Source organism: Narcine bancroftii, chromosome 3, assembly GCF_036971445.1.
Source record: "Narcine bancroftii isolate sNarBan1 chromosome 3, sNarBan1.hap1, whole genome shotgun sequence".
NCBI classification, from domain to species: domain Eukaryota; kingdom Metazoa; phylum Chordata; class Chondrichthyes; order Torpediniformes; family Narcinidae; genus Narcine; species Narcine bancroftii.
This window is the reverse complement of record NC_091471.1, coordinates 182,488,894-182,515,767: the sequence shown is the minus strand read 5'-3', so window position 1 is coordinate 182,515,767 and position 26,874 is coordinate 182,488,894. Positions and strand designations below refer to the sequence as shown.

General features: G+C 39.7%; 1 protein-coding gene across 5 annotated transcripts in view; it reads right to left on the bottom strand.

Annotated features, from left to right (window-relative positions):
- Nucleotides 1–26,874, bottom strand: part of LOC138757913 (cytoplasmic polyadenylation element-binding protein 2) — a 161,415-nt gene that overhangs the window by 22,541 nt on the left and 112,000 nt on the right. For all 5 annotated transcript variants that reach the window (XM_069926015.1, XM_069926013.1, XM_069926014.1 and 2 more), the window contains 3 exons: nucleotides 14,682–14,858; nucleotides 14,496–14,585; nucleotides 6,901–7,019 (listed from right to left, as the gene is read on the bottom strand). In XM_069926015.1, coding sequence (XP_069782116.1) covers nucleotides 6,901–7,019; nucleotides 14,496–14,585; nucleotides 14,682–14,858 — 386 coding nt within the window. The remainder of the gene's footprint in view (nucleotides 1–6,900; nucleotides 7,020–14,495; nucleotides 14,586–14,681; nucleotides 14,859–26,874) is intronic.

Below are 26,874 nucleotides of genomic sequence, written 5' to 3'. Positions count from 1 at the left end.
CCCGCCCAGTCATTTCAATCACCACATGTCTTTTCAGCCATGTCCACGTGGATCGGGGGGGGGGGGGGGCGCTCCCTACCAATATCCAGAGGCACACGCAACTTACTGACCCTAGTAGACAAGCCAACCAAATGGCCGGAAGCCATCCCATTGCCAGAGACCTCTATGGAAATGTGCGCCAGGGCCCTTACGCACAACCAGGTAGCTAGGTTCGGGGTTCCAGAGCATATAACCTTGGACAGGGGCTCCCAATTTACTTCCGGCCTTTGGTCTAATCTCGCTAATGCCCTGGGTACTCAGCTCCACCATACCACAGCTTACCAACCTCAGGCCAATGGTTTGGTGGAGTGATTCCATCGACACTTTAAAGCAGCTCTCATGGCCAGACTCAATGGCCCTAACTGGGCAGATGAGCTCCTGTTCAGAGGACCTAGAGATTTCTGCAGCTGTAATGGCCAGAAACACTGGGGACGATTTCCCCGTGGCTTCCTCGTCCCACCTGGGCACACTTGCCCCAACACAGCTAAGCAGCATGGCTCATAGATGACATTAGTATGTAAATAACTTGAGACTTGTAAATATGTATTTGTCAGACATGGGGCACACAGACCCCCACTAGAGACCTTACGAAGGCCCATACAAAGTTATGTGACACAATGGGTCAACATGTCTTTTGGATATTGGGGGAAGAAACTAGACTTTCACCCTGGACCGGCTCAAGCCAGCATTCCTTGACTCTGACCCAACCCCATGCCAAAGGGGCAGGCCTCCCAAGTACAAGGCCTTGCCTCGCGCCGATTCTTGGGGGGGTGGGTCCATGTAGTGGGCTGCCAACCGCTCCACGCTCGAAGCGGCAACCTGACACTGGAAGCCTGTGGCCTACACTGCTGGCCGAGATGGGCTACGCACTTCAAAGTCGGCGCTCGACTCCGCAGCCCCACTCCGATGGGCTGGTCAGCAGCAGCCAATCAGGTGGAGCTAGGGAAGCAGGCACATCTGGGGATGAGAGGGTCTTACTGATTGGCTGCTCCACAGATAGTGCTAAACAACCAGTCACAGGAAGTGGATTGTAATGCCACCAGTCAGGTGGCATGATAACGTCAGAGATGGGCTTCTAATATCTTTACAAGCAGAGTTGCCAGCACAATAAAGCAGTGATAAATTCATTCCTGTAATGTTTGTCTCTTCTTTGAACGAAACCTCTCCAGTGGTAGCAGCTGCTACAATCCTCTACTTACCTATCTAAGAATCTGTTGAATGCCCCAATTATTCTAGCCTCCACCTTGGGCAATGAATTTGAGGCATCCACCACACTACATAAAAAAAACATTGCCTCTGACATCTCCCCTAAACTTTCCTCCATCCAGATTAAACAAATGTCCTCTCGTATTTGTTATTATTACTCCAGAAAAAACTGATGGCTATCTACCATATATAAGCTCTTTATAATCTTATCATTGTTCAGTCACCTCTCATCCTTTGTTGCTCCAAAGAGCAAAAAACTTAGCTCTGTCAACCTTGTATCAGATGACATGTTTTCCAATCCAGGCAACATCCTGGCAAATCTCCTCTGCATCCTCTATCAAGCATCTACATCCTTCCTGTAATGAAAAGACCAGAACTGAGTGCAATACTCCAAGTGTGATTGAACCAGTTTTATAAAGCTACAATATCTCCTCACAGCTCTTGAACTCAATCTGACTAATGAAGGCCAACATACCATATGTCGTCTTAACCACCCAATCAATTTGCATAGCAACCTTGAGGAGATCTATGGAGTTGGACCCCAAGATATCTCTGTTCCTCCATACTGCTAAAAATCTTGCCAATAACTATGCACTCTGCCATTCTGTTTTCACATATGGAATTGCTCTCAATGATTTGCCACTGGGCAGACAAATGCTTTACAATGTTGAAAACATTTGCAATTGTGATTCCATTCTACCTTTGGTACGGAAGTATCCAAAGACCCTGTGGTCAGGTAGCTCAAGGAGAGCTAGTCTATTAATTTCAATGGAGGGGGATAGACTCAGGCAAGTATGTATTCTTTAAAGTTCTGAAGTGAATTTTAAAACATTCATTTTGATTATACCCAGAAATCTGATAACATGAACGTCATTTACAGCACATGCTCAAAGGAATATTGAATATAACTACCTCTTTTCTGTAATGGGGTGGAGGAGTTATTATTCCCAACACAGCAAAACAAAAAAAGTGTGGTTTGCGAGTATAAATAAGTCTTGACTCTGAGCAGTCTGTGAATAAATAACTAATAATTTCAGTAGATTGACTAAGTTGTATGGCAGGATTTCACACATCATGACATCAAAAGGGATAAATAATTAGGATATTTGTACAAATTTATAAAGAAACAATCTGTAAATTGTGTCAGGTTGATTTTCTGCCCTGAGGAGTTGCAATTATTTTTTTGGAGGGGGATGCATTTAATGTTATATCAAGATTAAGGTGGTTAAATCCCCAAGGAAGGAGATCACTGAGGCTCTGACAGATTTTTAAATCTTTGTGGGATACAGGTAAGATGCCAGATGGCTAGAGAACTACAAATGTAGTATATGTTTTCAATAAAGACAGCAGTGATAAGCTAGGTTTTCAAAGGCCTGTGAATCCAGATTCAGTTGTCAGAAAGTTGTTGAAAACAATTCTGAGATTCAGGATTAACCTGCACTTGATTCACTTGGGATTGTCAGCATGGCTTTGTGAGTGGAAGATCCTGTTTGACTAATTTGATGGAGTTTTTTTTGAAATAACAACATGTACTGATGAGGAGAGTGTGGTTGATTTCTTAGGTATCACATGGAGGGCTGGCCAAATGGATAGAGGTCAGGGGATCCAACATATCATGGAAAATTGGATCTAAAATTGTGCTTATAATAGAACAAGGGCAATGGTGGAGGGTGATTGGGATCAGTGCTGGGACCCTAACTGTTTGCCACAATGGTTAACAATTTGAATATCAATGAAGGGGTAGAATTAGTAAAATGACAAATGATATGAAAATTGGTGGTGTTGATAGGTGGATAGTCAGAGAACAGGGAATGATACTGACCAGCTGCTAAGATGCCCTTCAGACTACAACATCTATGTTGACTATTAAGTATCCATGTATACTAATCCCCTTTACTAGCAATAAGTTTGTGGTCTTCTATGCCTTGGTTCTTCCAGTGCTTCATGAGGGCATCTGCCTCCACCAGATCTACAGGTAGTTCATTCCAAGTTGAGTGAGAAATGCTTTCTCAAATCCTGTTGAACATCCCTATTCCTCACCATAACTCTATGCCCATTAATTTTCATATGACTGCTATGTGGAAAAATTGCTCACTATCCACTCCCTGCTCCATTTCCATCAACTCTCATTTCCTGACCCAAAATGCATTCCTACGCAACCACAGATACAAGATCTGCCCCTCTATCTCGTTTCACCCCACCATTCGAGGACCCATACACTCCATAAAGCAGAGGTTCACTTGCACAACTTCCAATTTAGTGCGAAAAATATGGCTCTCTCAACATTATAAAAATCAAAGCAGATTTGGTGGCTATTGCAAAATGCCAAGTCCCTCAGGGCAACCTTATGCTTCCAGTTATGTGCCAATTTAATTCTCCATTTTTACTCTGACCTCATGCACTATTCCCATGAAGCTTTGTGTCACCAAGATAAATACCACCTCATCTTTGATGCAGAGACATTGCAGCATTCAGGTTTTTCAAATTCAATTAACAAAAATGTCCAGTTCACAGTCAGTTCTGATTAAAGTCATTAATTTACAGTGTTAAACCTGTATCAATCTCAATAGATGTGTCCTAAACCTACTGAGTGTTTCCAATATCTCTAAGCAAATATCCAGCAATTATAATCTTTTGTACCTCAGATGCAGCATTTTTTCCTCTTTCATTTAATTTACATCTACTTTGGACAGAACAATTGTAATTACCATCTCCGTACAGTTGTAACTGATACAGGGTCTTAACCCAAAAAGTCCATAAGACCAAAAGATATAGGCCATTCAGCCCATTGCATTCACTCCACTATTCCATCATGAGTTGATCCATTCTCCCTCTCAACCCCACTCTTCTGCCTTCTCCCCATAATCTCTGATAGATACCCTGACTATTCAGATAGCTAATCTCTGCCTTAAATACACCCAATGACAGCCTCCAGAGCCTCCTGTGGCAGCAAATGCCAGACGTTAACCACTCTGTGACTAAAGAAATTTATCTTCATCTGTTTTAAATGGGCACCCTTTAATCCTGAACTTGTGCCCTTTTCTCCTCAACTCTCCTAACATGGGAAATAACTTTGCCATGCCAACTCTGTCTGGCCCTTTCAACATTTGAAATGCTTCTATGAGGTCTTCCCTCATTCTTCTGAGCTCCAAGGAGTACAGTCCAAGAGCCATCAAACGTTCCTCATTTGCCAATCTCTTCATTCAAATAATCATTCATGTATATCTTCTCTGAACACTCTCCAATGCCAAAACATCCTTTCTTAAATAAGGAACCCAAAACTGTACCCTGCACTCCATATGGGGCCTCACCAGTGATTTATAAAGGCTCAACATCATTTCCCTGCAATGATATCCAAGCCCTTTAGATAGGAATCCCAACATTGCATTTGCTTTCTTCATCACCGACTCATCCTGGAGGTTAACCTTTAGGATAACTTGCACAAGGATTCCCAAGTCCATTTACACCTCTGAATTTTGAATTATTCCCACTTCCAAATAATATCCTTTTATTCCTTCTACCAAAGTGCATGACCATACACTTTCCAACATTGTATTTCATTTGCCACTTCTTTGCCAATTCTAATTTATCCAAATTCAATCTGAAGCCTCTTAGTCTTCTCCTAACCACCAACCTATGCATCGTCTGCAAACTTAGCCATAAAGCCATTTATTCTGCAACCCAAATCATTAACACGCAATGAGAAAGGAAGTGGCCCCAACACCAACCCTTGTGGTACATGACTGGCAACCAGTAGCCAACCAGAATTGGATCCCTTGATTCCCATTCTATTTCCTGCTGATCAGCCAATGCTCTACCCAACCAAGAATATTTCCTCTAACTTCATAGGCTCTGTGAAACAGACCATCCCTTTGCCTCCACAGATGCTGCTCAACCCAGTTCTTCCATCAATTTTTTTTAACACCATATTCTGTTGGCTGGCTTTGCCACTATGAACCTTTCACTCTCACCTATCTCAAAAAATTCCTTTGCTTTCTCTATTCCTTCTCCCAGGAAACTTAAAGCATGTTTAATTTCTAGTTTTTCATAGTTTCAAATAAAAGTTAACAAATTCATCTCTCCACAGATGCTGTCTGACTGGCTAAATATTTCCAGCATTTTCTGTTCATTTAAAAAAAATCTACTAAAGCTTTTTTATTGTAATGGTGATCATGCTTTGACTGTTCAGTTTTATAGTATAGCCCTACTGGCAAACCATAAGTTTTTCAAATTGTTATTTATCATTCATTTATACATAATTTAATGCTAAAATATTGAGTACATAAAATATCAGCAACCATTTATTGACAACTTACACTATGGACCTCTATCAGATAGTAAATCTTCAACCCAAGCCTAACATGCTTTGCAAAAAACCCTTTTTCCCTCTTTCTTTCTTATTAAAGTAAATTTACAAATGGTGACCATCTACTCTACTATGTCAAAATCTTTATTCCTATTTATCAAGCATTTTGCTCAAGTGAACCAAAACAACCTGTCAGAAATCTTAAAGACAGACAGCAAAATTCTTGCAATTACTACTGGTTATTAATTTTGAAGTCTTCATATTTCTAAACATTAATATAAGCATCGCCACAAGCATGATTGATTTTCTATAAAAAGAAACATATCTACCCTTGAATTATGACTGCCAGATTTCAACATTTGAACCCAAATGCTAAAGTTTTTATTTTGCCAAGTCTTAACTGTTAATTCTCATTAATCACAATTTTAAGTAGAAAAATGGTGAATCAAAAACTACGCTGGTAAAACTAAGTTGTTATCTGCTCAGGTGGCAGGTCCAACTATTAGGTATTAGGCAATTTGTTTCTTTTTACTTTTAAATTTAATCACGAAAAAATCTTTATCTAGAAGCAAATTTATTGTCACTAGATTTTTAAAAATATAGTCTAGTCTCTAGACCATCCAGTGTCAGAATGAAATTATGCAGAAATTTGTTAACTGACATTATAGTACATACATTTTCAGATGTACTCTTTTTCTTGCAACTCAAGAACTACAGTACAACTCCAATTATCCAAAATCCTCATTTAACTGAAAAAAATGTAAACATTTTGGATAAATGAGGATATCTGAAAGAAACCAGAAATTCTCATTTATCAGAATTTTTTTTCAGAGCCGAACTGATCTTACAGATTGAAAAAAAATCACTCAACATGAAATTAGAACAATGACTGTCCTCGTTTCAGGTAACTCCTTCTACTCTCGCTTTCCATTTCTTCTTTACCTTCCCCTATTCACTTTTCTCTCCAACTCTCCCTCTCAGACTATATGCCACTGTTTCCCAGCTGCAAGTGGCCTGAAGAATCTCTTGTCCTGGCATCATCAAGGGGAGTGGCCTCCTGGCAGGAGCCGGCACCTCGTGGGGAGGTGTTGGTGATCGGCGGTGGTCAACATTTTTTTTTGGTTAGGATTAAATATTATTTTAATGCTTAAATAGTCATCCCTTGTTGTAACAGTGTTTAAACAACAAACAAGTAATTTGCTGTTGGTTCTGCACTGTTTTTAAAACCAGTTCTCCAAAAAAACGGTTTACCTGTTGTAGACCAGGTCCCGACCATTTCGGATAATCAGAGTTGTACTTTATGTCTAGAATAAATAAAATTGTTATTGCCAAAATATCTATAAATTTACTGGCTTGTCCTTGATGGTTGGACTTGAAACACAAAGGTAGAGTTTGCCATCCTCTTCAATGCATGCATCAATCAGAGCCTGGACAGAACTCTCCTCCTGAAACAGGAGAAACGCATAGCCTGTAATGGAAAAAGAATTGCGGATCAGCAAGTAGTCATGTTTATGTCTTCAACTGCATTTCAAAACATGGCAATTGTTGGGAACATCTACAAAAATATACTTACATTTACAATTAAAAAACAGTAAGCATGATATACTCGTTATCCATTTGCACAAAATCAAAGTTGTGCAGAATTATGTTCTAATTTAATTAATGAATTTTCCTAAAAAAAATGCATGATTGCTATTTGGGACCCAGCGTTAAACCTAATCACTACAATAAATATTCCTCAAATGAAATGGACTATAGAGATTTTATTCCTTTTTCTACCATGCAACACTGTCGCAAATGGAAACCAAATTGAACTGTACCCAAGGACAAAAAATATGGTTACATTTTGGATTTTGCATTCCAAACTCCATCTTCTCACAATGAACTTTAAAAGCTATAGTTTAAAATAGTTTAGCAGTAACCATTGTAGTGTAATCTCTTCACGATAAAAGGCAAACTTCAAAGCATCATTCATAGTCAGGATCTCTGCCACAAATTGAGTCGACACTAACCACTGTGTCTATGTGCACTACTAATTCTACCCTAAGCCATTTTATTTTCCCCACATTCGCATCAACGATATTGCCCTCCTGCCTCAGCCCTTCAATTTCCATTTCTCTCTATATCGGGATAATTTACAGTGGCCAATTAATCTACCATCCCACATCTTTGGAGTGTGGAAGGAAACCAGAGCATATATTGGAAGCTCATGGTGGAAATGACCAGTACTGCACAGGTACACAATCTTTTATGCGAATGTCTAAAATCTGGAAAGCTCCAAAATTCGGCAAGTGGGGCGGGCGAGAGCCGGCAGCGCGAGGCGGGCGGGCAAGAGACCGGCAGCGCGAGTCGGGCAAGGGGGTGGGGAGAGACTGGCAGCGTGAGTTGGGCAAGAGGGGAGAGACCGGCAGCGCGAGTCAGGTGGGCGGGGGGGTGGACCGGCAGCGCAACTGGAAGGGGGTTGGGTTGGATATGGCACCACGATTCGGGTGGGCTTAAATCTGGCTTTCTGAAATCTGGGAAGATCCGAAATTTGGAACACACTGTCCCCCAAGAGTTTCGGATAAACGATTGTGTACCTATATTATGGTTTTTTTTCTTAAATAACCCTGTAATTTCATCATGAAAACAGGTTAATAATTGAAGCCTGTCTTACGAAAGTGTGCATTGACATATAAAAAAAATTCACAAATATTAACTTTCAGTGAATGAACGCAGTTTACAGTGAAAAGGTAAGGCCATAAAGATAAAAAAAACATTTTCATTGGTTGGAGCATACCACTCAGAAGGATGGTGAATAATTATCTCTTAAGATAAGTAACTTTAACATTAGAACTCCACTGACATTGCCCGACAAGTATTGTATCTCCATCCTTTTTCTTCAATCCACATTTGTGAATATTATTGGCAAACTCTTCCAGGTGAAGTATCCACAAAATACATATATCTATATACCTACAAATAGTAGTTTGATGATTGGTCTAATGATATATGCTTTGAATCCAAATTTTAAAAAATTGAATTGGAAAACTTTATTAATACTTTATTATCAGCTATAGTTTATCCATTTACTGCACTTCTACTGTAAGTGGCTCAACAAAACCATGTCTACTAAAGTAGTCTCACTTTTGCATATTGAAATATTTAGTCTAAGCACTGCATTATTATTTCAACTGTGTTTAACTATTTCCCATTAAAACCATCTGTCAGTGGTCCAGCTCTTCGAAAAGGTGATACTATTCAGAATTAATGGAAAAATTTATTTTTTTTAAACATTAAAATATTTCTTTCTTCTTTGGCTTGGCTTTGTGGACGAAGATTTATGGAGGGGTAATGTCCACGTCAGCTGCAGGCTCGTCTGTGGCTGACAAGTCCGACGCGGGACAGGCAGACACGGTTGCAGCGGTTGCAAGGGAAAATTGGTTGGTTGGGGTTGGGTTTTTCCTCCTTTGTCTTTTGTCAGTGAGGTGGGCTCTGCGGTCTTCTTCAAAGGAGGTTGCTGCCCGCCAAACTGTGAGGTGCCAAGATATACTATTTGAACAATTCTATACATTTTCAATATTTAACTAAAATAAATTGGAGGACTAATTGCAAAATATTAAGTAAAACATGACTAAAAACTTAATTGTGCAGGACTAATGTTAACAGTCATTCATTTTTAATAACAAGACTGAGAAAGCAAAGATGTAAAAATTAGGGCTGCTAAAGGATTAAAGAAATCAAGTAATGACCAATTTAATAAGAAATTAATATTTTTGAAATAACTTCTGGAAAGTACTTTGTCTTCCTTCAAAAATTAAAAGTCAAGCAGCAAATGTTTTGACTTTATTACCTCTGAAACATAATTTAAAAAATCCCTATTTAGATTTGTCCAACTCCTCCAGTTTTAGAACCCTTAGAAATTCTGCACTCTATCAATTTTTGGCCCTTCTGTATCTCCTACTTCCTTCACTTCACTGATAACAACCATACTGTTAAATACTGAATAGCTGATTTATTCTTGGTAGCCAGATATATAGTTCTTTTCAGCGAGAAACAAGGATAAAGGAAATGAGAGAAGTGAATACACAAAAATGTTGGAGGAACTCAGCAGGGCACACAGCTTACATAGGAAGTTACATAACCTACGTTTCAGGCCTGAGTCTTTCTTTGAGGGAAAAGCAAAGAGCAAGTAAAGGGCTGAATAAAAAGGGATGGGGAATGAGGGAATGAAAAGAAGGGGAAGGAGCACAGGCCAACAGGCAAAAGGCCAGAATTGAACATTGACAGGAGGACAGGGGAGGAAAGGTGAGATTTGATCAGGGGAGTGGGGTAGCAATGTGAATGCTGAGCTGGAAGAAAAGGGCAGAGGGGGAAACAGAGTGGAGGCTGTTACTCTGGATCAGATGAAGTTGGGGTGACTGGTGCCGTAAAGCCACCTGTCAATAATACGTAGCAGAGAAATGGCCGTCTTCCCTACCCATAATCTCCCACGCAGCTGAAACCACTCTATGGTTCCCAGAACAGTTCCAGCTGTGTGGGGGAATACAGATAGGGAAGACAGCCATTGATTGCTCTGCTGCTTTATGACCCGCAGAGAGCAGCTCCGAAGGCCGAAGTGGCCTGATGTGGCTGTACCAGCCCACACTGGCCGCACCCTGATGGCTCCCACTGCTCCGACGGTCCCCGCTGCCCTGACAATCCCAGCTGATGGCTCCCACTGCCCCAATGGTCCCCGCTGACGGCTCCTGCTGCCCCGATGGGTCTCCGCTGACGGCTCCCGCTGCCCCGACGGTCTCCGCTGACAGCTCCCATTGCCCCAAGGGCTCCCTGCCGCCCCTGACTTGGAGGGAGGGGGTGAGTGGGGTGATGGGCTGCGGACTGACGGCATCATCAGCCCGCCCATAAATTACCAGCCCCCCCACATCTCCATCGGGCACACAAAACTCAAAATGGTCAACCAGTTTACCTATCTCGGCTGCACCATTTCATCAGATGCAAGGATCGACAATGAGATAGACAACAGACTCGCCAAGGCAAATAGCGCCTTTGGAAGACTACACAAAAGAGTCTGGAAAAACAACCAACTGAAAAACCTCACAAAGATAAGCATATACAGAGCCGTTGTCATACCCACACTCCTGTTCGGCTCCGAATCATGGGTCCTCTACTGGTATCACCTACAGCTCCTAGAACGCTTCCACCAGCATTGTCTACGCTCCATCCTCAACATCGATTGGAGCGCTTTCATCCCTAACGCCAAAGTACTCGAGATGGCAGAGGTCGACAGCATCGAGTCCACGCTGCTGAAGATCCAGCTGCGCTGGGTGGGTCATGTCTCCAGAATGGAGGACCATCGCCTTCCCAAGATCGTGTTATATGGCGAGCTCTCCACTGGCCACCGTGACAGAGGTGCACCAAAGAAAAGGTACAAGGACTGCCTAAAGAAATCTCTTGGTGCCTGCCACATTGACCACCGCCAGTGGGCTGATATCGCCTCAAACCGTGCATCTTGGCGCCTCACAGTTTGGCGGGCAGCAACCTCCTTTGAAGAAGACCGCAGAGCCCACCTCACTGACAAAAGGCAAAGGAGGAAAACCCAACACCCAACCCCAATCAACCAATTTTCCCCTGCAGCCGCTGCAACCGTGTCTGCCTGTCCCGCATCGGACTTGTCAGCCACAAACGAGCCTGCAGCTGACGTGGACTTTTACCCCCTCCATAAATCTTCGTCCGCGAAGCCAAGCCAAAGAAGACATTCAGATTGATCAGCGGAGGGTTACACTGCGGAGAATATCCCTCTCAGAGATGAGTTGGAACATGCATCTCACAGACCTCCTTGGCACATTCAGAAAGGTAGGTGATTATGAGTTTTGGCAGTTTCTCCGCCTTTATATCTCAGCTTTTGGGCTATCTAAATGTCCTACAGAGAGGGGTGGAGAGAGACACACGGGAGGGTGGAGAGACACACACATGGGGGGTGGAGAGAGACACACGGGGGGGGTAGAGAGAGAGAGACACACGGGGGGGTAGAGAGAGAGAGACACACGGGGGGGTGAAGAGACACACGGAGGGTGGAGAGAGACACACACGGGGGGTGGAGAGAGACATATGGCGGGTGGAGAGAGACACACATGGGAGGTGGAGAGACACACGGGGGGTGGAGAGAGACACACGGGGGGGTGGAGAGAGACACACGGGGGGGTGGTGGAGAGAGACACACGGGGAGGTGGAGACAGACACGGGGAGGTGGAGAGAGACACACGGGGAGGTGGAGACAGATACACGGGGAGGTGGAGAGAGACAAATGGGGGGGGAGGGTGGTGGAGAGAGACAGAAAGGCTGTGGATGGACATATAAGCATGGGAATGGGTCGGGGAATTGAAATGGGTTGCCACTTGGAGATCCACACAATTGCAGCGGACAGAGCAAAGATGCTTTATGAGGAAATCTCCCATTCTGAATTCACTGATTTCTGATGTAGAGAAGGCCACAATGGGAGCGCCAAATGCTGCAATAGCAAGGATATCCCAGCGGCAAACCATTTTAATTCTCCGCCTCATTCCCATGCTGACACACACATCCTTGGTCTTGTGCACTGTCAGACTGAAGTCCTCCTGCAAAATGGAGGAATAGTACCTCCGACCAGATGGTATTAATATCAACTTCTCCGATTTCTGTTGGACATCTCTCCCCCACACCCTCGCTTTTTCCCGATGTCTCCTTTCCTCCTGTTCCTCATTCACAGAGCCATTCCCCTTCCTCAATTAATTGATCTTAAGTTATAGGAGCAGAAGTAGGCCTTGCAGTCTGTCAGGTTTTCTCTGCCATTCCATCATGACCTGATCCATCCTGGCATACAGCCCCACTCCCCTGTCATTGTCCCATAACCTTTGATCCTAACTATTAAGATTGCTATCAATCTCTACCTCAATTACACACAATGACCTTGTCTCCACAGCTGCCTGTGGCAGCAAATTCCAGAGATTCACCATTCTCTGACCAAATAAATTTCTCTGTATTTCATTTTAAATGGACACCCTTCAATTCTGACGTTCTGCATTCTTGCCCTCAACTCCCCTACCATGGTAAACAACTTTGCCACATCTACTCTGTCCAAGCCTTTTAACATTTGTAATGCTTCAGTGAGGTCTCCACTCATTGTTCTAAACTCCAAAGAGTAAAACCTAATGTTCTTCATATACTAATCCCTTAATTCCAGGAATCATTCTTGTAAATTTCTCTGAACCCTCTCCAATGCCAGCACATCCTTTCTTCAATATAGAGCCCAAAACTGTACCCTGTACTCCAAGTGAGGCATCACCAGTGCCTCAACATCACTTTCCTCTCTTATATAATGTTCCACCAGATATGAATGCCAACATTACATTTGTCTTCTTTATCATCGACTCAACCTGGAGGTTAGTAAACCTTTAGGGTATTGTGCATGAGGACTTACAAGTCCCTTTGCACCTCTGAATTTTGAATTTTCTTTCCATCTAAATAATTGTCTGCCCTTTTAGCCTTCCTACCAAAGTGCATGACCGTACATGTTCCAACATTGAATTTCATTGCCACTTCTTTGCTCATTCTCCTAATCTAACCAAGCCCCTTAAATTTTAAAAATAAATTGGAAGGATACATGGATGGGAGAGGTCTGGAGGGTTATGGAACAGGTCCAGGTTAGCGGACTAGCGGTAAGATGTTTTGGTACAGACTCAAAGGGCCAAATAGCCTGTTTCTGTGATGAAGTATCCAATGGTCTCTCTGCAGCCTCTTCATTTCCTTGTCACTACCTGCCCCTCCACCTATTTCACATTTCCTCTCCTGTCCTCCTAACCATGCCCAATTCTGGGCTTTTAACTGTTGGCCTGGGCTCCCACCTGCCCTTTCTTCCCTCTTTTTATTCAGGTGTCTGTCTGCTTTTTGCTCATACCTTAGTTATCTATATTTAAGACCTCTGGATGCTGCATCACCTGCTGTGTTCCTTCAGCATTTTTGTGTATTTACTACAATTACAGCATCTGCAGTGTTTCTTGTTTCACTCCTGGGAGATAGGTGAAGAGCCTGGATAGGCATTCCACCTGTTGGTAATTAAGCCAAACTGAAATGAAGCAAAGTCAGGGGAATGCACAGCATACAAGTCCACTCGAGATTAGACGTGGAATTGCAAAGTCAGTATCTGAATGCTATAAACCGTAAATTTTGTGACAGTACTTAAAAACCCTTCCAGTTCTCTCAAACACTGCAAACAAAATGCTACAATCTCACTCTAAATATTTCATTTGGAAGGAATTCAGAGAACGTGCTTGATTTTAAAAAAAAGTCAGAAAGCAGTTAATCCGCTGCAAACAAAATACAGTACGGAATTTTTAAAAATCAAATCATGTTTTAAGTTACTTGGCACAAAAGAGCTTCACCAATGGCAAACCAATAAGCCCAATCTCCCCTCTCCCCCACCCCCCCCAAAAATAATTAAAAAAATAAATCGGTGCTTGGAGAATGTGTCAATTGATAAATTAAAAGTACAAAATAATTTAGGTTAGCAACCAAATCAGGATTAACTTCAAGATTTATTATTCCTCAGGCTTTGGAAATTTTGCAGATTGACAGAGGGAACATGGGATAAATCCTTGAGGCAAGTCCCTTTGCAGCATTGCTTGTGGATCAAGGTTGCAGGATTTTTTGCTCCAAAACCAATAAGCTATCCAGTAAATATCCAAACCCTACATTTGTGCTCTATCCTATATCCCTTCACCCCAAAAATAATTGGAAACCCCTCTTGAGCTTGGTCACTTTCCTGATACACTAACTGCCAGAATATCAATGACTAGAGACACCACAGAAAAGCAAAATTTAAACAAGAGCCTACAGTGTATTTGGAAAACATTGTTCCGACTTCACAATAACTTCACAGAATTGATCTGTAGGCTAAAACCCATTCATTATTTGATAATTGCCTTACCTTTTGGTGGAAAATAGGATTTACTTTCAGCTTTATGAGGCCAATCGACAACCAAAGGCCCAAAACGGCGAAAACTGGCTGTAATTTCATCTGCAAAAGCAGCATTTGATAATGTATACAATCTCTATGGAGGAGGGCAGTTTAAAATTCAAGAAACTACACAAAAAAAATTACAATAGGAGCTACCTTCATCAATATCCGGTGGAAGGCCACCAACAAATACTTTTCGGGAGTATCGTTCAATTCTTTCTCCATTCTGGTGAGATGAGCAGCAATTAACAGAATTCAAAACGCCAGGGACAGTCTGGTCACCATGCCCATCATCAAGAAAACCATCTTCTATGGGGAACAATGAGGAACGGCCTGAAAAAAAATAACCAATTTCAAAAGAGTTCAACTGTAACAAAACAAGGACTAATAGCTTTGAATTTATTAACAATGCATTTTTTGTGACTATTTCCATGCAAAATGTGTTCAAAATTTAACGCTTAACAAGGAGAATTGAAGACATTAAAATAATTTAACATACATATCACTTCAGTGTATATTTCTCTCAGGGCTTGACACTTTAGAGATTGATGTATGGAAATTCTTAATGAGTTTGCAAATAAGGATACATCTACAAATGGGTTAGAGCATTTTAAATATTTATATAATTTTTTATATTATCTCCTATGAATAGAAGCATTGATGAAGGGCCTCTGTTTGATTCGTCAGTGAATATAACACTAGCAACTTTTCTCTTGATCGATGAAGCCTGACCTGAGTATTTCCAGCACTGTTTATTTTTCCAGATTTCCAGTATATGTAGTACTTTGAATTAATGATGCCAAATACTGATTTACATCATAGATGACCAAAAAGACTGTTCACTTCAAGAGAATGACCAAGAAACATCTTCCTGCTTCAGTGTTGCAAATAAACATGAAAAACTATTCTGTGGAATTCACCTGAATTATTTATACAAAATAACTATTAATTTACAACATCTAAAAGATCAAGAGATGCTATATCTCACTAAGTTAAACTAATTTACTTTTGGCCTATGATTTGGGAGAAAATTGGAGTTTTCAGCCTTCAGAACACTGTGGACATTTCATACATAAACTTAAGAGAGCAAAAAGCATTCTAAAGATCACTCAATAGCCATGTGTGATGAATATTGTTTGGCATGATTGAGGTAATGGCATCTAATTGTTGGAAAAAGAAAAGTTTTTGGCAAAAGATGTGTGGAATATTCCATGACCTTCAAACACAAATCTAGTAAAACACAAAACTCTGCAGATGCTGTAATTGTAGTAAAACAACAGAAATGCTAGAGGAACTCGGGCAGATCTCACAGAGTCGATTAAAGCTAAAGATGCATTACCAACATTGCGAGATCTGCCGAGTTCCTCCAGCATTTCTGTATTTTTACACAAATCTTGAGCAGCTTCAACAATACAAACAGCTTGACACATTTCAGGACAAAGCCTACTTAATTCCATTCCATTCTCTACTCAAAAATCTAATTTATTCAACACTGCAGAATGGGGCAGCTATAAGATCCACATACAACTACACAGCAAGAACTTAAACTAAAAGCAGAAACAGGAATACATAGAATTAGGTAGGAAGTTAAAAAACAGGACCTCCAAGGTAGTAATCTTTGGATTGCTGCTGGTGCCACGCGCTAGAGAGGGTAGAAATAGGAGGATGTGGAGGATGAATGCGTGGCTAAAGAGCTGGTGCAGGGGGCAGGGGATAAGATTTTTGGATCATTGGGATCTCTTCTGGGGAAAGTCGGACCTGTACAAAAGGGACGGACTCCATTTGAACTGGAGGGGTCCAATATCCTGGCAAGCAGATTTGCTAGAGCTGTGGGGGAGGGTTTAAACTAGTTTGGCAGGGGGGTGGGGAGCAGAGTTTGCGAGCAGTGTCTAGGGTGCATGGCCAGCTAGTTAAAAATGATAAAGGTAACAAAGGAAGGATGGAGGTTAAGGTAAATGGTAGAATAGGGAATATATGTGAGGGTCATTCTCTGAAATGCATGTACTTTAATGCAAGAAGCATAGTGAACAAGGTAGATGAGCTTAGAGCATGGATTGGCACTTGGAATCATGATATTCTGGCAATTAGTGAGACCTGGTTACAGGAGGGACAGGACTGGTAACTAAATATTCCAGAATACAAATGTTTTAGATGTGATAGAACAGGGGGTAAAAAAGGGGGAGGAGTTGCTCTGCTTGTTAAGGAGGACATTACTGCCGTGAGGTGGCAGGATGGTTTGGAGGGATCGTCCAGTGAGGCTGTTTGGGTGGAATTGAGGGGTGGAGGAGGCATGAGGGTACTAATAGGAGTGTATTATAGACCCCCAAATGGGCCAAGAAAATTGGAGGAACAAATTTGTAAGGAGTTAGCATATATGTGTAATAAACATAAGGTAGTGATCATGGGAGATTTTAACTTCCCTCACATTGATTGGGATACCCATACAGTAAGAGGGCTGGATGGGCTAGAGTTTGTCAAATGTGTGCAAGATAGCTTTCTTCATCAATATGGAGAGGAACCGACTCGGGACGGTGTAATACTGGATCTCCTGTTAGGGAACAAGATAGGTCAGGTGTCTAAGGTTAATGTTGGAGAATTAATTGGGTCTAGTGATCATAACTCTGTTAGTTTTAGGGTAGTTTTAGGGAAGAGCAAGGAGGGGCCTAAAGTTGAGATTCTGGATTGGAGAAGAGCAAATTTCGAAGGAATAAGAAGGGATTTGGGGAGTATTGAGTGGGACAGGATTTTTTCAGGAAAGGATGTAAATGAAATATGGAGAATATTTAAAGAAGAAAATTTGAGGGTACAGAGTAGATATGTCCCAGTGAGGATCAAAGGAAAGGCTGGAAGTCATAGGGAGCTTTGGTTTTCAAGAAATATTAGAAATTTGGTTAGGAGTAAGAGGGAAGTGTACAAGAGGTATAAACAGCAGAGTGATGAGAAATTGAAAGAGGACTACAAGGAGTGTAGAAAAAATCTTAAGAAAGAAATTAGAAAGGCCAAAAAGAGGCATGAAGAGGCTTTGGCAGGGAGAGTAAGAATAAATCCAAAGGGTTTCTATAGGTACATTAAAAGTAAAAGATTGGTGAGGGATAAAATTGGACCCCTTGTAGATAGGGAGGGTTGGCTATGTGAAAAGTCAGAGGAGATGGGAGAAATTTTAAATGATTTCTTTTCCTTGGTATTCACTAGGGAAAAAAATATTGTACCAGATGAAGTAAAAAATAGTGGGGAGGTCACGAATCATACAAGGATAACCGAGGAGGTAGTGATGGCAGTGTTAAAAAAGATAAAGCTGGACAAATCTCCGGGTCCGGACAATGTATTCCCAAGGACACTCAGCGAGACTAGTGTACAGATAGTGGGGCCATTAACAGAGATATTTAGGATGTCACTGGTCACGGGGATAGTGCCAGAGGATAAGAGGGTGGCTCATGTTGTTCTGCTGTTTAAGAAAGGGTCCAAATGTAAGCCTGGAAGTTATAGACCTGTGAGTCTGACGTCTGTGGTGGGTAAGTTGATGGAAAGTGTTCTGAGGGATGGCATTTACAAATATTTGGAAGAACAGGGATTGATAGGTAGTAGTCATCATGGTTTTGTCAGGGGTAGATCATGCTTAACAAACCTTATAGAGTTTTTCCGAGGGGGTTACAAAAAAGATTGATGAAGGGAAGGCTGTGGATGTTGTTTATTTAGACTTTAGTAAAGCTTTTGACAAAGTTCCCCACAGGAGGTTAGGAAAAAAGGTGGAGGCATTAGGTATAAATGAGGAGGTAGTGAAATGGATTCAGCAATGGTTGGATGGGAGGTGTCAGAGAGTACTGGTAGAAAATTGTTTGTCAAATTGGAGGCCGGTGACTAGTGGAGTTCCTCAGGGATCGGTCCTGGGTCCACTATTGTTTGTTATATATATTAACAATCTGGAAGAAGGGGTGGTGAATTGGATAAGTAAGTTTGCAGATGATACAAAGATTGGTGGTATTGTGGACAGTGAGGAAGATTACCGTAGCTCAAAAAGAATATAGGAAAGCTAGAGGAGTGGGCTGAGAAATGGCTGATGGAATTTAATACAGATAAGTGTGAAGTGTTGCATTTTGGAAAGGCCTATCTAAATAGGTCATATACATTGAATGGTAGACAATTGAGGAGTGCAGAGCAACAAAGGGATTTAGGAGTTATGGTAAATAGTACCCTCAAAGTTGATACTCAGGTAGATAGAGTGGTGAAGAAGGCATTTGGAATGTTGGCCTTCATAAATCGGAGTATTGAATTCAAGAGTTGGGATGTTATGATGAAATTGTACAAAGCATTGGTGAGGCCAAGTTTGGAATACTATGTGCCGTTTTGGTCACCAAATTATAGGAAGGATATAAACAAAATAGAGAGAGTGCAGAGAAGGTTCACGAGAATGTTGACAGGATGTCACGGTTTGAGTTACAGAGAAAGGTTGAGCAGCCTGGGGCTTTTTTCTCTGGAGCGTAGAAGATTGAGGGGGGATTTGATGGAGGTGTTCAAGATTTTAAAAGGGACAGAGAGAGTGAACATGGATAGGCTTTTTCAATTAAGAGTGGGAGATATTCAAACCAGAGGCCATGATATGAGATTGCAGGGGGAAAATTCTAAGGGGAACATGAGGGGAAATTTCTTTATGCAAAGGGTCATAGGGATGTGGAATGAGCTTCCGGCAGAGGTGGTTGAAGCAAGGACGTTATTTACATTTAAGGAAAGACTGGATAATTACATGGAGGGGAGAGGATTGGAGGGGTATGGACCAGGTGCTGGTCAGTGGGACTAGGAGGGTGGGGATTTGTTCCAGCATGGACTAGTAGGGTCAAACAGGCCTGTTCTGTGCTGTATATGGTTATAACATGTCATTTGGCTCATCCATGCTTGCTCTCTTATTCAATAAGATCATGCCTGATCTTTACTTCATCAGCACTTTTCTTCACTAACTTCATCTCTAGATTTGTTAATATCTAGAAATAGAAATAATACATTAAAAGAAAGTCAGGGACTGAGTCTTCACAGTAAAACACAAAAGTCTGTGTTTTACTGTGAAGACTCAGTCTCTGACATTTGGGTAAAGAACTGAAGTTTCACTGTTCATATAGTGGTTTACCAAACACTCAGCCTCCACTACCAAAGCAGACCAAGGTAATATGCACATTGGGAAACCTGAAAGTTGAGGAGTTCCTTTAAACCCCACACCAGTATAACTTTTTTTATTTTTCAATCTTTTCATTAAACTTGTTATAGTAAACAGTACATAAGAAGAATAGAATACAGAATCAAATAGTAAAAACAGAAACATCAATATATTACAATATTTAATACAAGATATAACATTTTAACATATTGAACAATATTATCCCTTTTTTCACAATTTGTAATATTCAAAAAAGAGAAAAAAATAGTTAAAATCCCATCAAAACTACCAAAATAAACAGAAAACAACAACAACAACAACAACAAAAAAGGCTGGCAGCTTAAACTGAGAGTTCACTATAACAGATCAAACAAACTATTTATCTGGTCTTTGCCAATAATAAAAAAAAAACAGAAATCCAAAACAGTCTGGAAGGTGAAGTCAAAATACAAATTAACTCATACAAAAATAGTTTCTAAAAGGACATCAAATCTCTTCAAACTTAACAGAGGTATCAAAAGTGCAACTTCTAATTTTTTCTAAACTTAAACATGACTTAACTTGAGAGAACCATTGCATCATAGTAGGTGAATTAGGATCTTTATTTAAATAAACCAGTACAACTTGGAGACACACCATTCTTCTATTTATTTAGACATACAGCACAGTAACAGGCCATTTCGGCCCACAAGTCTATGTCACTCAATTTACACCCAATTAATTGGTACATTTTTGAATGGTGGGAGGAAACCAGAGCCCCGAGAGAAAACCCACAGAGACACATGGAGAATGTACAGACAGCATGGGATTTGAACCCCAGTCCGGTCCTGATCGCTGGCACTGTAAAGATGTTAAACTGCTATGCCAATCATGCCAGCCCTACGCTAAACATTCTGCACCTACGGCAACTATGCTGCCCTTCACTTACCCCAAATCCTGGAACCCCTGCCTACAACATTTAGAGAGCCTGTTGGCCATGAATGCAGCACCTTCTCAAGGAGGATTAATGATGGGAAATAAGTTTTTAAACTTGCCATTGACATTGCAAAATATATGCAGTTTACATAATCATATTACATTTAGTTATTAAATCCAAGTGTTCTGCCTATTATTTTCAAATTAATGCTGATCTACCATATATTTTGGCATTCAAGTCCACTCCATTTTTCGGGCTTTCCAAGCCTCCCTAGAACAACCCAAGATTTTTTAAAAGACCACAATCACAAGTAACAACAAAGCTGTAAATTAAGTGAGTTAAAAAACCCTTGGTCTACTGGGCAGGAGCAGCAATGGCCCACGGAGGTGGAGCACCGACATCGTGCTCCCAGCATGAGCAGGAACCTCAGCCTACCAGGCAGGAGCAAGCGACAGAAACCTCAGGGTCCCAGGTAGGAGCGATTATGGTGGCACCAGCAATGGGGAAGTGTTGGGGAGCAGCGGCGCTGATCGTGGGGAGGTGCTTCCAGCATTAACATATATGCTGAATTGACGTTATTCTGTTTTATTTTTTGGTCAATTTAAGGTCTCAAAAGTATATCCGGAGTATAAGTCAACCCCCACCCCCTTTTGACAATCTACCTATTTGTCGAAATATACGGTAGTTAAATTCTTAGTTATCATCTGAAACAAAAGAATTATGTTTTTCAGCCATGTGTGATGGCTATTAATCTAACTGATAGATGGATCTAAGTGTATCAGTGCTTTCATACAAAAAAAAATCAAATTTGGATTGCATTCCAACAGAATTCAAACAGTATAGGATAAGACAATGTTTCATTTCTTGAGAATTCAATCTGGAATATTTGCTGAACTTGTTACATGAGTAAATGCAAATAAGTAGGAATAAACTTCCCTCTCAACAGCAAAAATCAAGATAAAAGATGGTATATATGTATATTGAAGATTAAATCCAAGTGATCAGAGCAGAAGTAAAGTCAGAAGAACATGTTCAAGCAAGATGGCAGCATACATGAAGTATGCAAGAGAGTTCTTGAATGCAACCTAATTTTATAGCAACAATGAAACTGAAAATACTGAAATTTGTATTCATTAAAAGTTTAGAACTTCAAAGAATGTGAGAACAAAAATCAAAATCTGCAGAAACAAAGCTTGGCCAGGTTATTGTTCCCATTGCCATGTATTAATTTATAGCTGATGCTCATACTTAAGAATTTTTATGTTAATAGTTTTTGTTGTGCAGGGAAAAATTGATCAACAAGAGGAATAATGTCAAAAAAAGGGAAAATGTCTTTATCTAGAACATGAAAAGAAAACAATTATGCAACTTTACTGTAAATCAAAATAGAAACAAATTAGTCAAAACATCTTACAAAACCAAAAAACTTGAAAACTAATTATTAATCAAGCTGCCAGCTGAAGTGATGAATGTGGGCTCAATTTTAACATTCAAGAAGAATGGATGGGAGAGGTATGGTGGGCTATGGACAGGGTGCAGCTTCTTCTCCGCTGCCATCAGAATCCTGAATAATCAATGAACCAAAGACACTGCCTTACTTTTCATGTACTATTATTTTAATTTTTTTATATTATTGTAGTAAGATGGTTCATAATATGAACGTTTGCTCTATGACGCTGCCGCAAAACACCGAATTTTGTGACTTGTTCATGACAATAAATTCTCATTCTGATTCAGTGGGACTAGTCAAAAAAGTGTCCAGCACAGACTAGAATGGCCAAAGGTTCTATTTGATATATGCTTCATAAACTCTTAATATATTATGAATTTTAGTCGGAGTAAAGATGATGGGACTTTTATTTCCTTTGCAAATAAAAACTCAAAGTTCAATTTTTGAAGTGTTGAATTCACCGTCAGTTTTATAGCCCACATAAACTAAAGGTTCCAAAGATATTTAAATTCCATAAAGTTTCTGATTTTGGTATGACACAAATGAAGAGCAAAAACAAATATCCACGCAGACAAACATTTGGGAACTTATACTGATGACTGCAGAAACAAAATGAAAAATCACTGAAATTTTTTTGAATATTTTATTGATGAAAGAAAAGAAACAACCATGATTACAAAAAATGAAATATAACAATATCAAAATTTAAACATGGTTTACAGAAAAAAACTAAAGAATCTACCAAAAACCTCAAACCCTCCTCCAAACCTAAAACTACACCCTCCCTCTATGCTACATCAAAACCCCCTACCCACCAAAAAAAAGAAAAAGAGAAAAGGAGAGGAGAATACCAAACACAATTCACTTAATATACGATAAGGAGACTCAGCAGCACTGAAAACCCCATCCTTAAGTGTTCAAATTAAAATAACCCAAATATGGACTCCAAATCCTTTCAAGTACAAAACATTTATCCCTTAAATTATAAGTCATCTTCTCCAGTGGAATACACAATCTTAATTCCAAATACCAAGTTCAGCAAATATTCCAAAGATCCATTTGATCTTTCCACGAAATAGCTATATATTTCCTCGCCACTGCTAAAGCTAATCTCAAAAAAGCCATTTGAAATTTATCTAATTTATAAAACAAACCCAATTCACTAATATCTCCAATTTTAAAAAAAATTGGATCTAAAGAAAATGTTTTTTTGAAAATATTCTGTAAACAATCTCTTACCCTATACCAAAAACATTTAACCTTATCACAAGACCATACGGAGTGTAAAAACATACCTCTCTGATAATGACAATGAAAACACAAATCGGAAACCCTCAGATTATATATTTTCAGACATTCCAGAGTCAAATATAATTGATGTATAAAAGTACAAGTCTATACCCAACATTTACAATTTTTGTCATGTTATCTCAACAAATCAAAATCAACTCCCAAGTCCTTCTCCCATTTAAGCTGTGATTTATGTAACTCAATTTTAGGCACTTTCTGCTACAATAATTTAGACGTTTCAGAAATAAAACCTTTCTTCCCTCCATCACGAATCAATGTTTCAAATTTCGACTCTTTAGATAAAAGAAAATGTCTCGCAAAATAATCGTACAACATCGATTTAATTTGATAGTAACAAAAAAAGTGTCTGAGTCAGCACTGAATATTTTTCCTTCAATAATTCAAAACAATCATTTATCATCCTAATTCCTTTCTAATCCCAAATTTTGAAAAGGTTATTATTAACCGTAAAAGAGGTAAACATTTATTCTGATTGTTACGAGCCCAAAGGACCCCAAAATCCACCAGCATTAGATATTCACCATGACAAATGGTTACTTAAACAAAAGTTGTTTTAATTATCTTTAGACATGAATACAGAATCAAACTTTAACTTATCTCTATTAACTTGAATAACCCAATTTAACCCCCTTCTAATTCTATGCACACATGTATGATGTGTGTGTAAATTTAAGAAAAGTTCTTTGGTTCGCAATTCAATCTCTAATCTCATTCTTCCAAGTTCACTGGTTGCAGGAAATTCTTATACTGTGGACAGAATTTAACATGTATAAAGTTCACCAGGCTTTGGTGCTCGAAAGGTAAATGTTTACTGCTCAGGAAGGTTTTTTAGAGGTTTGCAAAGAGAGATTTGTTTTTCCAGGATTTCCGCAACTGAGGTACCACTATTAGTTACCTTAATGTCTTGCTGATGAAATTTGCCCCATCAGGGTTCTCCAGATGATAACCTCTTTCTTTCAGGCTACCACAGAGTTCCTTTCTGTTCCACTTATTCCAAGAGAAACATCAGACAGTTAGCACTTGCAGACATCCGCTGCTCTGGAGCTTTCTGTTTCAGTTCCAACAAGCTTTGCCTGATTGCTTCAGCTATCTTTCAGTGTCACACACACACTGGCTGAGAGAACTTGTTTCCCCCTTCTCTCTCTCTCTCTCTCCAACAGCCAGAAAGCCCATGTGACTCACTTTTAAAACCTCCCCACCTTCTCCAACAAACAATAGGAATTAGTGTTTTGCTCCCATCTGTTGTCTTAGGTAAACAAACTTCTCAGGAGAGATCTTTCTGTGCACTTTGCAGAAAAGTCAGAAGCCTTGTAAAAATGTTCAACACAGATGACCTGTCTCCAGTTGATTCATTTGATGACATAATTTAAATTAGCAGCTACTTGTGAAATGAGCATAGCATTCTCCATTGTTTCTGTAAAGTTCACTGAATATGAGTTCTTCAGTATTTCAAGTAAGATCTGTTTTAAAATATGTGTATGTATGTTTGTAATCTACTCTAATTTTACGAATGATCTCCCATTACATGATACAAAGGAATATTTAGACAATTTACCTTGATTACCAATTTCTTTATTTAACCCTTCCCAAATACCTATCAAATGGAATAAAATAGGTGATTTATAAAAACTTACCATTTAATTTACCACTTAATTTACCATTCCATTTATAAATAATCTCTTCTATCTTCTCCAATTCTATTTAGTTCTATATCTGCCTAAGTCAAAGGACTATTCTATTTAGAACTTTTAATTGAGCAGCTTTATAATAATTTTTAAAAATTGGAAGTTGCAAACCACCTAATTCATATTTCCATGTTAGTTTAAGTATAGAAACTCTTGCTAATTTTCCCCTCTGTAAAAATTTCCTAACCATGGTATTCAAAACCTTAAAATATTTTTAGGAGAATCACTGAAAATTGTATTTTTCCAATTTATATTGTTGATTACAAAGCTGGTTCTATTTCAGGGAAAAAACACAAATCTGTTCTAAGTCATACATGATGATTAGTTATGCATGTTTTTAGGTATAAGCTTTATTTCCCCCCCCCCCCCAGATGAAAAAGAACCTTCTGAACAATCATTTATGTTATTTCAGTGCTATCATTAACCATTGGAGTCAAACAATATCCAAACACATTTTAAACAGGAGATACAATAGTTAGATGCTGGAATTTGAAACAAAAAAAGAAGCTGCAAGAGGAGCATCTTACCAGAGGGAAAAAAAATGTTCTATATTGAGATCTTGCACAACGACTTTAACAAGCTTGAAACAACACCCGAAACATGCCATTTGGTATCACATGATCAAGTATAATTCTATCTGCTCTAATGCCTCTTATCCCTGTCTTCAATATTAATTTTGTGCCCAAATCTGCAGTTATTCGGCAAATGAAGAAACTTCTCAAGGCAGAATCTACTTTGTGGATTCTAGCAGACATCAGGATAAAAATTCCATGATATTGTCCTAAATCTTGGTTGGCTTTTTTTTAAAGAATTAAAATGGTGGAGGAGGACATGCTAACAAAATACCTGATTTAGAGGACCTCATGGCCATAGCTGGACAAAGGGAATTTGAATATTTGCAAATGAGATTCAGCTTTGGAGTACTGTGTATATTTGGAGTACTGTGTACAGTTTTGGTCACCAAATTATAGGAAAGATATAAACAAAATAGAGAGAGTGCAGAGAAGGTTCACGAGAATGTTAACAGGATTTCAAGGTTTGAGTTACAGGGAAAGGTTGTGCAGACTGGGGCTTTTTTCTCTGGAGCGTAGAAGATTGAGAGGGGACTTGATAGAGGTGTTTAAGATTTTAAAAGAGACAGACAGAGTAAACGTGGTTAGGCTTTTTCAATTAAGAGTGGGGGAGATTCAAACTAGAGGGCATGGTTTAAGATTGAAGGGGGAAAATTATAAGGGGAACATGAGGGGAAATTTCTTTACGCAAAGGGTGGTAGGGATGTGGAATGAGCTTCCGACAGACGTGGTCGAGGCGGGATCATTGGTTACATTTAAGGAAAGACTGGATAGTTACATGGATAGGAGAGGACTGGAGGGGTATGGACCGAGTGCTGGTCAGTGGGACTAGGAGGGTGGGGATTTGTTACGGCATGGACTAGTAGGGCCGAACTGACCTGTTCTGTGCTGTAAGTGGTTATATGGTTATATGGTTTATGCAAATTATAGAAAGAATGTAATGAAGGAATGAGTTTACAGAACCATCCAGCTAACATTGAAAGCCCAGAAAGAGCATTTCTCTATAAATTAAATTAACATGGATTGGAATTTATAAAAAATATCTCTTCAGTTTGTATTAATACTAGATTCAAAATTCTTTAAAAATTGGAAGAATGTGATCATCCTTATTTTTGACATTTATTTTAAAAATTGATAATGAAAGGTCACTTCTCAAATTATTTCTTTAAATGATAACCAAGATAACAGTAATTGGATGCATGTTGCCTAATAAAATTGCTCATAAGGCAGAATACCTCCGAAAATTCATTGCATACATTTTGAATGGGT